Below are 13,438 nucleotides of genomic sequence, written 5' to 3' on the forward strand. Positions count from 1 at the left end.
GCTTTTCAACATGCTTCGAGCCATATTGAGAATGGTTCTGTTCTTCCTTTCTGCAACTCCATTTTGTTGGGGTGATCTTGGAACCTTTAAAGGATGGTGAATTCCATTTTCTTCACAATTTTTTTTGAAATTATTTGATGTGAATTCACCAACTCTATCAGATCGAAGAGCCTTTACATCATAGCCACATTGTTTGTCAACAAGTGCTTTAAATTTCTTAAAAATTCTATACAACTCCGATTTTTGTTTAAGAAAATACACCCATGTTTTTCGGCTAAAATCATCAATGAATAATAAAAAATAATTATTCTTAACAAATGATGATGGAAAAATTGGACCACAAACATCCGAATGGATAAGTTGTAGTGGCGCCGTAACTCTTGTGGTAGCTTCTTTAGGAAAAATTTTCCTTGATTGCTTTCCAACGAGACATCCTTCACATAATTGATTTGGATTGCTAATGAAAGGCAATCCCTTCACCATCTTCTTTTTGGCCAACAATTCTAATCCTTCAAAATTCAAGTGCCCAAGTCTCAAGTGACAAAGCCAAGTTAAATCATTAAAATAAGACTTCAAACATTTAGCCTCGTCGGCTTGAATATTTAGCAAAAACATCCGGTTCTTTGTCATTGGAACCTTGGTAATCAAATTACCTAATGGGTCTCTTATCGAAAAACTACAATTCTTCATGAAAATATTGTAGCCTTTTTCTAAGAGTTGTCCCAAACTCAAAATATTGTTCTTCATGTTAGGCACATAATAAACATTAGAGATAAATTGATGATGCCCATTCCTCAAACGAATCAATATTTTACCTTTCCCTCTTACCGAAATTTGCGATAAGTCTTCAAATGTCACCTTGCCATTTATTGATTCATTAATATCAACTAACTTCTCTCTGCTATCCCACATATGGTTGCTAGCACCGGTGTCAAGATACCACACATCTTCTTCACTCCTTTCACCTTTGTAGGCCAACAACAAAGTATGTTCCGCTTGTTCATCAACATAATTAGCCTTTTCTTCAACATCGTTAGCAACATTTCTACATTCCAAAGCATAATAACCATACTTTTGACAATTATAACATTGAATTTGAGACTTATTATACCTCCTCTATATGACCTTGAGTAATTTCCTCTACCACAACCTCTTATTTGTTGTGAGTCATGGACTTTTTCTTCATTGTTGGTTGTGTGTTGACTGCTTTTTTCTCCTCTTCCACGGCCTCTTCCTCTTCCACATGCATTTCCACGCCCTTAGCACTTTTAATTTCCTCCATGTTTTTCATCTCTTTCGTTAAACGAAAACTTTGTTTGTAGCACTTGCTCCAAAGCTTCTTGTTTCTTCACCACATTTTCTTCATAAGCTTGCAATGAACCCATGAGTTGATCAACAGTCATGGAATCCAAATCCTTTGACTCTTCAATGGCTACAACAATGTAGTTGAATTTAGAATCCAACGATCGAAGGATCTTTTCAACGACCCTTGTATCAATCATGGTGGTTTCGTCATACTTTCTTAGTTGATTTACAATAGCTAGGACCCTTGAAAAATAATATGAAATTAATTCAGATTCCTTCATATGCAATGCTTCAAATTCACCTCGTAACGTTTGGAGGCGAACATTTTTCACTTTATCAGCTCTTTGGAAGGAATTTTGAAGAATCTCACATAGTTGCTTTGCATTTTCTACACGAGCAACTCTTTGTAGCATTCCATCATCCAAACATTGATGAATGGTCATCACCGCTTTTTGGTCCTTCTTTCTCATGGCTTGTAAAATATCTTTTTCGGCTTGAGACAAAGTTGTTTCATCTTTTGGCTTATCATAACCTTTGGAAACAATTTCCCACACATCTTGTGCTCCCAAAATTTCCTTCATACGGATACACCAATTTTCATAGTTATCTTTGGTGAATCGAGGCATCTGAAATGGAACCGAATTGTTTGCCATTTCTTCTCTCTCTCACAAACTAGCTCTGATACCACTTTATTGAAAATAGTGGCCTAGTTACACACACAACACTATACTATTTGAAAAAGCATAAAAATGGAGGAAAAACACTTTTATTTCACTTGATTGAAAATGAGTACAATACATGGGTTTATATAGGCTTCAAAACATAATTGTAAATAAAAATAAACACCCCACTAACATAATATTTAGTAGGCATAACTCCCACTAACCCACTAACATGACCATTACTAGTTATAACTCCTATGCCCCCCACAAACTCCAATAAAAACTCACATAAACATAAAATTCAACATCAAATAAAAAACACCTATAACCTTCAAAGATATTAAAAATTATAATCAAGTTTAATTTCTAACAGTTTTGTGCACCAAAAAATCTAATAGGGGATTTTTTTTGTACCTTTTGAATACAAGAAAGGTGTTTTTTGCACTTAAACCTAATAATAATAATAATAATAATAATAATAATAATAATAATAAGCTATTCCAGAAAACCAAATTGGTAATCACCATATATGATTCACCTTATTAAAATTAAGGGTTTTATGGATGACATACTTTTTATCTTTCCCCATATGTGATGGGATGCCATTGATGGTGGTTTTGCTGCTCACACCATAAGCTTAAGAGTGTGCATTAAGGCTAAGGCCAAGTTTTACATTTATAAAAGCCACTACTACCTTCACTAAAAATATAGTTAGGGCAAGTGGGGATCGTTCCAAGGGATTGGAGTCGAATTTGGTTGTGGAATCACAATTAGGGTTAGTAGGTCGAGTGATCAAACAAATAGTTGGCTGGTTGATTAAACTAGAGAACAAATTAAACTAAATATTTGAATGCAATAAAGAGTAAGTAAGAGAGATCTTGGAGTTTAGAGGTCACCACCAAACAATACTTTTCTACACCCTTAACAAGTGACTAATGAGGGAAATGTGTGTTGCAATATTGATGTGTGTATGTGTTTGGTTGAATTAATTAGCAAGGAAGACCAATTAAGTATATATTGTCTAAGTAACATGTGAAAAGCACAATATATCTAACAATTAAGTATATATTGTCTAAGTAGCATGTAAAAAGCACAATATATCTAGCAAGTCATTAATCCTTTCATTAAGCTCACAAGCCAAATACATCACAAGGTTAGAAACATATGTTACTTGCATTCAAAAGTATGGAACATCAAACAACAAGCATGGATTGTCCTCCCATCTAACAACTATACTACCACTACACTACAATTAAGCTAATGATATGAAATTAAACTAATTAAGGTAAGGGAGAGGCACAATCCATCAAGCAATGAGCATGAACCATCAAGAAAATTACAAGAGCATTCCATTAAGCACTATGTTTTGACAATCTCTAGATCTATGGCATTAATACACATAGACATGGATCAATAACACAAGAAATAGAGACAAACACATAAACATCTATTCTAGCATACATAGATATATGGATAGAATGAAATGATTAATTGGAAGCATTAAACCACATAAATCCTTGAATAAACAAGATCTATATATATAAAAGTGTCAAAACATGTATTACAATACTAATCCCTCAATAATACACAAAATTAAGATGTGGAAAGCATGCTTGGGGCTAACTCTAGCCCCAAGAGGATGTCTAGCCACTCATGGTAATACTTCTCCAACCGTCAAGGGCAAACTCCATGGAAGAAATCTACTCCTTGGTTGATGAAGAGCTCCCAAGCTTGTGTCTCTAGCCTTCTCCTCATTTCTTCCTCCCTTAGAATAGCCTCTATTGTGATAGATGGATCCTCTTCAAAAAGTGTATCATATTCTATATATAGGTAGGTCAAGTGACACACAAAATGAGCTGGGGTTGTGCACAAAATATTCCCCAATGATTGGATAAGGACAGCTTTCAATGAGCTGAAAATTTAACTTTTTCGCACTGGAGGAAGTTCGATCAATCGAACCTTGGACTTGGATCAATCGAACATAGTTGAGATCTATCGAACTAAAGTTGGATCAATCCTCAATGGCGGCGCCTTTTTGGATAAAAACAAATCTGAGATATTTCGAAGATATTTTTGGGAAAAGGACAAAAGTGGTTGGTAGGGTGGTACAACTAGATAAGATCAATCATTTGGATAATGACAAGGTAGTTCGATCGATCGAAGAATGATGTTGGATCGATCGAACTTTTGAGATCTCTGAAAATGTCATCATGGCTCAGATCCACCTTGAAGTGCTGAGATCGATCATGTTGGATCGATCAAACTTTGATCTGAGATTGATCGAAGATGTTGAATTCCAGCTTTTGCTTCCACTTGGCGCCTTTCTTTGATTCATCCCAGAATTGCTTCATTTTTGCTCTTATTTGGCTGAGTTAGCTTATTTTTGGGATAAGTGCCTGAAAATGGAAATAACACGAAATCAATCTAAAACGGTAAAGTAAGATAGATAAAGGTACTAGAATGCCTAAGCTTAAGGGGTTTAAATACACACTTTTCAGCGCTCATCAGCCATCATCATATATATATAATGATTTCATCTTAAAATAAAATGTTGTATTTTTATTGTTGAAGGCAAAAAAAAATTACGTTCTTATCTATTAGGGCTTGAAAAATGAGTATATATATTCAGACGCCCTAGCTCATTTCAACTCATCCTTTCTTGAAGCCCTTCCATGGACAGCGTGTTTATTTGATGAATTATATTTTTTCATTCATATCATTTTATGAATTTTACAGAATATTTATAGGCTTGATTATAGACGTAATCCCTAGAATCAAGCAACACAATGTCTAAAATCTTTGACACACCTAATTTAAACATTTGACATTCTTGACATCTTTGAATTTGTTAATTCAACACTCCCCGTCAAGTTGGTGCATAGATGTCCCATATGCCCAACTTGTCTAAAAACTTTAAGAATACTCGATTTAAGACTACTTTGGTGAGAACGTCAGCCAATTGATCCTCTGATCGGATCTTATGTAATTCTATAAGCTTTCCATCCAACTTTTCCCTAATGAAAAATCTGCCTACCTCAACGTGCTTTGTACGTTCATGTTGAATTGGATTATGTGCGATGTCACATGCTACTTTATTATCACAAAACAGTCGGATAGGTTGTTTAAATAGATAACCCAAATCCCGCAAGAGGTTTCTCAGCCATAATGCCTCACAAAGTACATTTGCCAAACCTCTGAATTTAGCTTCTGCACTTGAGCGAGCTATAACATTTTGTTTCTTGCTTCTCCATGTCACAAGATTACCTCCTACGAAAGTAAAGTAACCAGAGGTAGATCGCCTATCGTCTGTGGATCCAGCCCAGTCAGCATCAGTATATGCAACTATACTTTGATAATCAACATTTTTAATGAACAAAATTCCTTTTCCAGAAGCAGATTTCAGATACCTCAAAATGCGTATAACTGTATTCATATGTTGCTCTCTAAGATCATGTATAAACTGGCTAACGATACTCAATGCGTACGCCAGATCCGGTCTTGTGTGTGTTAAGTACATCAATCTCCCTATAAGTCTTTGGTATCTTCCTTTATTAGTAAGTACTTGGTTGGACTCGACACATAACTTCGGTCTTTCTTCCACTGGTGTATCAGCTGGTTGACATGCTGTCATACCTATCTCTTATAATAAATCTAAAGCATATTTTCTTTGAGATATAAAGATCCCTTTATTAGATCGAGATACTTCAATCCCAAGAAAATATTTCAAATGACCTAGATCTTTCATCTCAAATTCTCTGGACAAGTAGTTTTTGAGAGCCTTCATTTCTTTAGGATCATTCCCTGTAACCACCATGTCATCCACATATACAATGAGTGCAATGATCTTACCCTTTTGTTTCTTCAGGAATAAAGTGTGGTCTAAATTGCTCTGATGGTAGCCAAAGGTTATCATAGACTTTGTGAACCTTTCAAACCATGCTTTCGGAGATTGTTTCAACCCATATAATGATTTCTTTAACCTGCACACCTTCTGACTATGCTGTTCGGGTATTATGCATCCTAGTGGGAGATCCATTTAAACTTCTTCGATTTACTCACCATGTAGAAAAGCATTTTTTACATCAAATTGTTGTAATGGCTAACCCAAGTTTGCAGCTAAAGATAGCATGACACGAACTGTATTGATTTTGGCTACAGGTGCAAACGTTTTGTGTAATCAATCCCATAGGTTTGAGTGTATCCCTTTGTTACTAGTCTTGCCATAAAGCGTTCTATTTTGCCGCCAGCCTTGTACTTCATGGTGTAAACCCACCAACATCTAACTGGTTTCTTCCCTAGTGGAGGATCAACTAGTTCCCATGTGTCATTTTGTTTCAGAGATGTCATCTCCTCGTTCATAGCTGCTTTCCATTGTACTGACAACTGCCAACAAGTGTTGATTTTTCCGCTCGGCCACCCCATTCTGTTGCGGTGTGTTGGAGCAAGTGGTGTGATGAATCATTCCTTGTGCTTCCAAATAACGTTGAAATTCAGTGCTCTGATATTCTCCACCATTGTTACTACGAAGAACTTGAATCTTTCTATTGTACTGAGTTTCAGCCCTTTTATAAAACTGTTGGAATATCGAGTGCACTTCACTTTTTGAATTCATTAGGCAAAGCCATGTCATCCTGGTATAATCATCAATGAATGTTGCAAACTAACATGACCCACCCAAAGTAGTGACTTTAGATGGTCCCCAGACATCAGAATGAATAATCATAAAAGGGAGTGGACTTTTGTTCAATCGTAATAGAAACGAAATACGATGGCTTTTAAGTTCACAAACATCACAATGAAAACTAGAAACATCAACTTTGATAAATAAACTGGGAAATAATTTTTTTAGATAGCTAAAGGAAGCATGCCCAAACTGGCGATGCCATAACTATATTTCTTTCCTTTTGGTATCTTCAGAACCACCCATTGTTAGAGCTAGTCGTAGACTTTCGGTACTCTTTGAGTCTAAGTCCAAGTAATACAGCTTCCCCTGCCTAATAGCACAACCAATCGTCTTCCTGGTTTTGATGTCCTTAAACACACAAAAATTAGGCCAAAAAATTACAAAACAAGATAAGGTAGTGGTTATTTGAGAAATTGACAAAAGATTATAATCTAAAGATGGAACAACTAAAACAGAATCTAACTTGAATGTATTGTTTAGAGTCAAAGATCCTTCCCCACTAACTAGGATCGAAGTTCCTTTGGTAGTAGAGACAAATTTTTGTGTGGAGGGGCAAAGTTGTGAAACCTGTCTAGAATCATATGTCATGTGATCTATTACACTAGAATCAATTATCCATGCATTATTCAAAACAGGTGTAGAAATATTTTGAAACTTACTATTGCTTGTAGCTATTACCAATGTTGAGGCTTTGCTAGCAACTTCATCTTCCATCTTTGTTTGGACAACTGCTCTAGTGGAAAGCTTTTGTTGATTTTTCTTTGCACGACTAGGATCCCACCATTCTGAATATCCCACCAATTCAAAACAATGACTTTTGGTATGACCAGTTTTACTGCAATGAGTGCATTTGTAGGAAGACTTGTTAACACCATTAGTTGGTCTACTATTGTTGGGTTGTCCTCAATCTTGTTGACCTCGATTAGATCGCTTCTGGGCCTCTCGTCGAACCAAAGAGTAACACTCATCCAAATGTGGCATTTTTGTTTTTGTTTTTGTTTTTTTTTTTTGATAATATATATATATGATATTTTAGAAGAACATATACATGTTCTATATATTAGAAGAATAAATCAGAAGGATTTCTTGGATAGCAAGACTCGGTAAAGAGAAGACGAACAGGCTGTAGAGCTTGGCCGTGAGCTCCGATTGTGGAAGGCGACCGACGATGGTGCGGCGGTGGTGGGTCATCCGCAGATCGGCGACTGGTTTGGGATTTTGTTAACTGTCCGACTTTGTGAGGAAGGGCGGCGGCGTGACAGATCTGGCAATGGTTCACGTAGTTGACGTCGATGACTACAACGACATCGACTCGATCTCGTCGGTGATGAGTGATGACGACAACGAGTCTTGGAGGCGTCATTTGTTTCACTCGTCGTCGGCGGATCTAGATTTCGCTGTGGCGAAGCTGAATTTCGCGGCGGCGTATGTGGCATTCAAATATTTCAAGAGGACAACAGGCTTACGGGCTCCTTCTTCGGTGGTGGATCCTTGGTGTATGGCAGCGGCAGAATGGAATCTTGTGGGTTGGTGACTGGAGATCCGGTTTCTAAATTTTGTGATTTGCAGAGAAAGGGCAAGTTCTATTGATCACAGAGAGGTGATGGATATCTGGGTTTTGATTTTTGAAAGGGGAAAAAAAAAACATTTAGAACAATGAATCAAATGGGTTTTTTTTAACCATGCTCTGATACCATGTTTATTTGATGAATTGTATTTTTTCATTCATATCATTTCATGAATTTTACAGAATATTTATAGGCTTGATTCTAGACATAATCCCTAGAATCAAGCAACACAATCCCTAAAATCTTTGACACGCCTAATTTAAACATTTGACATTCGAAACATCTTTGCACTACAACAGTTTCAGCTTTTACCAGCACTCAAAAACGCTGGTAAAAGCCTTAAAAAGCGCAATTACCAGAGTTTCTGAAAAAGCGCTGGTAAATCCAGTGTCGATAGGGCTTTACCAGCGTTTTTAAAGCCTTAAAAAGCGTTGGTAATTCAATTACCAGCGCTTCTGAAAAAGTGCTGGTATATCCAGTATCGGTAAGGCTTTACCAGCGCTTTTAGAAAAGCGCTGGTAAAGACCCTTTACCAGCGCTTCTAGAAAAGTGCTAGCATAAGGTATTTACCAGCGCTTTTTGAAAAAGCGCTGGTAAAGGGTCACCATTTTTATTTTTTATTTTTTATTTGGTGGTGGTTTTGGTTTTGGTTTTGGTTTTTTTTCTTTTCCTAAAGAAACCCATTTATAATACATGTTTATATATAAAAACAATTATCATCCAAATGTCTACCGATTAACCTGCCAAATATGAAAATAACATCCAAATTGCATGTCTACTAATAGATAATGTTGTACCGAACACCAAGTTTTTACAAAAGAACTATACACAAAATGAAAAGAATTTTTCACAAAAGTAGTAAACACAGCCACGAGCCCATCTTCAAAATTTCTTTGTTCTAGCTTCAACTTCATCTTCAAACTTCTTTAAAAACACTTCTTAAACATCGTTACCTTCTTCAGAACTGTTCGCCCTTACAATGGACACGTGGAAAGAGAAATTGAATTAATATGACATGTTTGTGCTAAACCCTCTGATAGCTTCATTCAAAGATTGGTAAAACAAATATACACGAGTGACATTATTAGAAAAATTACCTCAATTTCTTGGAGTGATTTTCCTTTCATTTCCATCACATTCCTCTTCACAAAAACCACAGCTATCAAGCAAAAGGTAGCGAAGATTGTGTAGAGAACTTGTGCCCCAAGTTGCTCCAGCAGGCGCAGAAACAACAAATCGACAAAAAAATTTATTAACTGTTGAAGATGCCAATTTCTATAAGCAAGGAATAATCAGAAGTTCAAGATATTGAAAAAGACACAGAATTCATCCAAACCCTAGGCATATATATAGATAGAAGCATTCCCAAAGAAAAAACAAATTGAACTTCATCTTAATGTATTATATCCTGATGAATGACTAAAACTTGAAACCATTCCAGATACTGTTATAGGCTGAACAAAAAGGTAGGAATGCACAAATATAACTTAAAATTCTAAAACGAAAGTAAATGAAGCATGGATATTCAAGAAAAGAGAAAAAGATACCAAACCATATGGTCATTAATACCATTATTTGAAACGCATACAAACTTGAGTTTACCTGCTTCCTCCTGACAAATTCCAAAAAATGACTTTAATCAGTGAACAACTACATGAAGAAAATTATATAGAACTTGATCATAATTTTCTGAAATAGGAAAAGTAAGTGCAAAAGCTTCATCACTTGCTTACTAAAGAATGTTTTAAGATGTCTTTTACATGCCAAGACTTTAAAACATCTTTTGGGTAGTTAAAAGCAACACCCTGATTTAGTCAAATTGGTTATAAACTAAGAAACTGTATAACAAACACGTGCAAATAGTAGTGGTAGAAGCCAAAGGACAAAATTGACTGTTTCTGCTCAATTAACATAGGAATTTACCACTGATAGGCAGAAAAAATGTCACTGATAATAACTTTAATGAGGTGGGCCGTGCATGTAGTAGAAGAGGTTTGTGCTTATCACGGCCAAAATAATAATACGTTTCAAGCCTAACAAATTTATGCCTAAAACAATTTCCTAGTATTAAGTTTCCCTATTGCCAAATGTATCCTAACATTCATATTATGTATTCTAATAACTAAGAATATTGCGAGCACTTACGAAAAAAAAAAAAAGTTCTCCATTACCTCATTGAGGCTCATTCAACATTCTATGCAGTTCGTCCCTAGCCTCAACCACACAGTCCGGATCATTGCTGTCAACCAAAAAGATATGCCCGTGTGTTTTGGAAGTAATGTCTCCAAATAGGTCAAATCTGGAACAACACGCATATATGAGATGCTAGTTGGAAAATTCAAAATCTAGAAAAGCTAGAAAAAAAATTGGATAACACAAAACGAGCCAAAGATGGCATAAGATCAAGCCTTGGCAACTAATCTGATACAAAATCAGAGCAAATAAAAAAATTGTTCAAAAAACAAGATGTAGACACCAATTAAATTTCAGGATCCGAGCAAATGTTCTCATTTTTAATTTGTTGTAGGAGTTTGGAATTATCAAATTTCCTGTTTTTAGACTCTTTCTTATCAATTTTACTGTTCCTTATCCATTTTTTCCCCAGAAACTGTTATACATCTTTCTTCCCAATTTTATAATACAATGTTAATAATTTGAGAAGCATTCAAGTATTTAAGAGGTTAGATAATAACTGCCTATCACATCAAGCTATATATAAAAGAGTAAATTTTCAACACACATAACACATATGCATCATCAAGGTTATAGCCTCCACAAAAATTTGAAACTTAAAACATAGAAATATATATCAAAACATAGAGCATGCTTCACAAAAATTATTTATGATAACACAGATAAATTTGGAACTTCAAATCTCCAAAGTTAGGGACATAACCTTTGACAAAATTTTCAGAAATAATTTTCAAACATAGCCCATCATCACTAACCATCCTCCTTTTTCAACATCACAGAATATATATCAAAGTATTCTTAAAATCGCAGTCCCAATGATCAAATACAGGTTGATAGTGATTTCTCAATTTTTCCACAGTCTTCATTATCAGAGTTTCATGCTTCACAATATTTGTAACATGGCAAAACATATATAAAATCTCACATAACTAAAATCCCGAATTCCCATTTCAAAATAAAATTCCAAAAATCTCCAAAACAGTTTAATTAACCCTTCCTTCAGAAATTTTCAAACATGAACTCATATATATATTTATATGAATGACAGGGGAAAGATGCTTACCCGAAAGATAGAGAGAAGAGCAAAGGAATGAAGAGAAAAATCCGAGAGAGAGACCAACACGAGAACGATGAGATGACAGCCTGAGATTTGCCGGAGAAGATGACCGAAAATTGCAGTGGTGGATGGCGGCGAGATGAGAATGTTATCTCTTTGGCCAAGGGTCGGCCGGAGACGAAGCCGATGGAGAAGAGATGAGATCGAGAGCGAGAGGCCGAGGTTTAGCCAGAGATCTCGCCGAAAAACCCATAGCAGAGAGCTCGAATAAAGAGAGAGGGGTTGGCTTCAGTGGTGGTGTGAGGATATGGGGTGGAGTGATAGTGATGGCTGTGGTGCAATAGGTTGAGAACGATAATAGAGATGGAAGCGATTGGGGAGTTGCAGAGAGAACTAGAGGGGGCAAGTTCAGAGTTGAGACTGAGAATAGAGATCTGGTGAATGGGAGGCTGAAGAGAAACCTAGGGCTCGGATGAGATAAGGTTAGAAGAAATAAATGGAAAATAAAAAAAATAAAAAAGTGAAATAATGTTAAAGCGCCAATTTTTCCCGCATTAAATTTCAGACTATTAGCCCTATACCAACGCTCGTACTAAGAGCGCTGGTGTTAGTTCACCTATACCAGCGCTTTTTAAAAGAGCGCTGGTACGATTGCACCTATACCAGCGCTCTTTAAAAAGTGCTGCTATGATTAAAACCCTAATATGGTGTAGTGTTGAATTCCTTAATTCAACACAGCGGTCATGGTTGACCCACACACCACAAATTCTTCTTCAGATGATCGTCCAGCCAGTTAACTCACAGACAACTCTGTCAGGCCAGCCCCAATAATGAATTGGGTTGGCCAACTTCTTCGTGAAGCAGTCGTTGCCGTCTGGTCGGCTTTACTGCCACTCATTATCGGCCTGACAGCACTGTGGACTGGTAACATGTTTTTCGTTTCTTTAATGTTTGTTTTCTTCTTCGTGGTTGCCTCTTTGTTTCCACCAAACCTTGCTTGGGTCCCATGGACCTGCTTGTTGCCGTCCTCGGAGCCTTTTTAATGACCTGAATTTCGATCTTGGAACCACTCAACAGAGAAGCCCTTACATCCATCTGGTGGAATCCTCAGCACTTTTTATTTTTTTATCATTTTTGGGTCTTATATATAATCATTTCTTTTTTCATGAATTATATATATATATATATATATATAAGCATTTTCTCTAAAAAGCTAAATTTGGATCAGACATGAATCAAGCTTGGAACCAGCCAACTGAGAAGCCCTTAGATCCATCCAGTGGAGGCCATCTAAGGGCTAGACACCCTTCTTCTGCTAAGCACTACGGCCTTGTTTTTTATTTTATTTGATTTTTAGGTCTTATATATAACCATTTTTTTTTTCATGAATTATATATATAGATAAGCAATTTCCTTCTGAGATAAGTAAGTTTGAGTCATAAAGAGGCATTAGCGTAGTTCCTATTTGCCAAAATTGCATGGTTGGTTGATTTATTCAAATGGGATTGGAGTAATGTTCATGATTTTGATCAAATTGATGAAGTGATTTGCTCTACAGTACTCTACTGCTCGATCCAATTTTAGTAAGCTGTTGAAGCTAAGTTTCACCGATGCAATCTGGCAATTATGGTGGAAAAGAAATCAAAGGCTCGCCAAATTATTTGGGATATGGATTTTGAGGATCTGGGGAAAATGTTTGGTCTCGAGTGTAGTTCATATTGTTTGTGTTTGTTGGTTTTGTTGGGAGTTCCATTTATGGGCCTTTTCTTCTCCTATTCCGGCTGCTTGCCAACTTTTGGAAGTGGGTATTTTAATTTGGTTGTAACTGGGATCCTCCTTGTTGTTTGTTTTGGGAAATGGAAGTTTTTAAAACTTATGAGGGTTTTTTAAATAAAGATATTGACTCATGTGTAGAGACAAGTTTTATATATGAAGAATATGATGATCCATTCAATTTAGGGATAGAAAA

The 13,438-nt window shown here is 36.1% G+C and overlaps 1 protein-coding gene and 1 long non-coding RNA gene across 2 annotated transcripts; both read right to left on the minus strand.

Annotated features, from left to right (window-relative positions):
• Positions 1 to 1,268: 1,268 nt before the first annotated feature.
• Positions 1,269 to 1,958, minus strand: LOC132304706 (uncharacterized). The gene has a single exon (XM_059802437.1). It carries the CDS (start codon positions 1,956 to 1,958, stop codon positions 1,269 to 1,271), a length of 690 nt encoding a protein of 229 aa, XP_059658420.1.
• Positions 1,959 to 8,932: 6,974 nt separating this feature from the next.
• Positions 8,933 to 12,043, minus strand: LOC132302711 (uncharacterized). The gene is made up of 4 exons (XR_009480902.1): positions 11,476 to 12,043; positions 10,391 to 10,518; positions 9,317 to 9,831; positions 8,933 to 9,192 (listed from the first exon to the last, which is right to left on the minus strand). It is a non-coding gene; the product is annotated as an uncharacterized LOC132302711 (long non-coding RNA).
• Positions 12,044 to 13,438: the final 1,395 nt, after the last annotated feature.

The sequence above is a fragment of the Cornus florida genome, unplaced genomic scaffold (assembly GCF_030987335.1).
Source record: "Cornus florida cultivar Cherokee Brave unplaced genomic scaffold, ASM3098733v1 CherokeeBrave_3.0.0_Hap2_Chr04, whole genome shotgun sequence".
Classification (NCBI taxonomy): Eukaryota; Viridiplantae; Streptophyta; class Magnoliopsida; order Cornales; family Cornaceae; genus Cornus; species Cornus florida.

Coding starts and splice junctions, on each gene's coding strand:
- LOC132304706 (XM_059802437.1), bottom strand. CDS start 1,958: ATGGCAAACAATTCGGTTCCATTTCAGATGCCTCGATTCACCAAAGAT.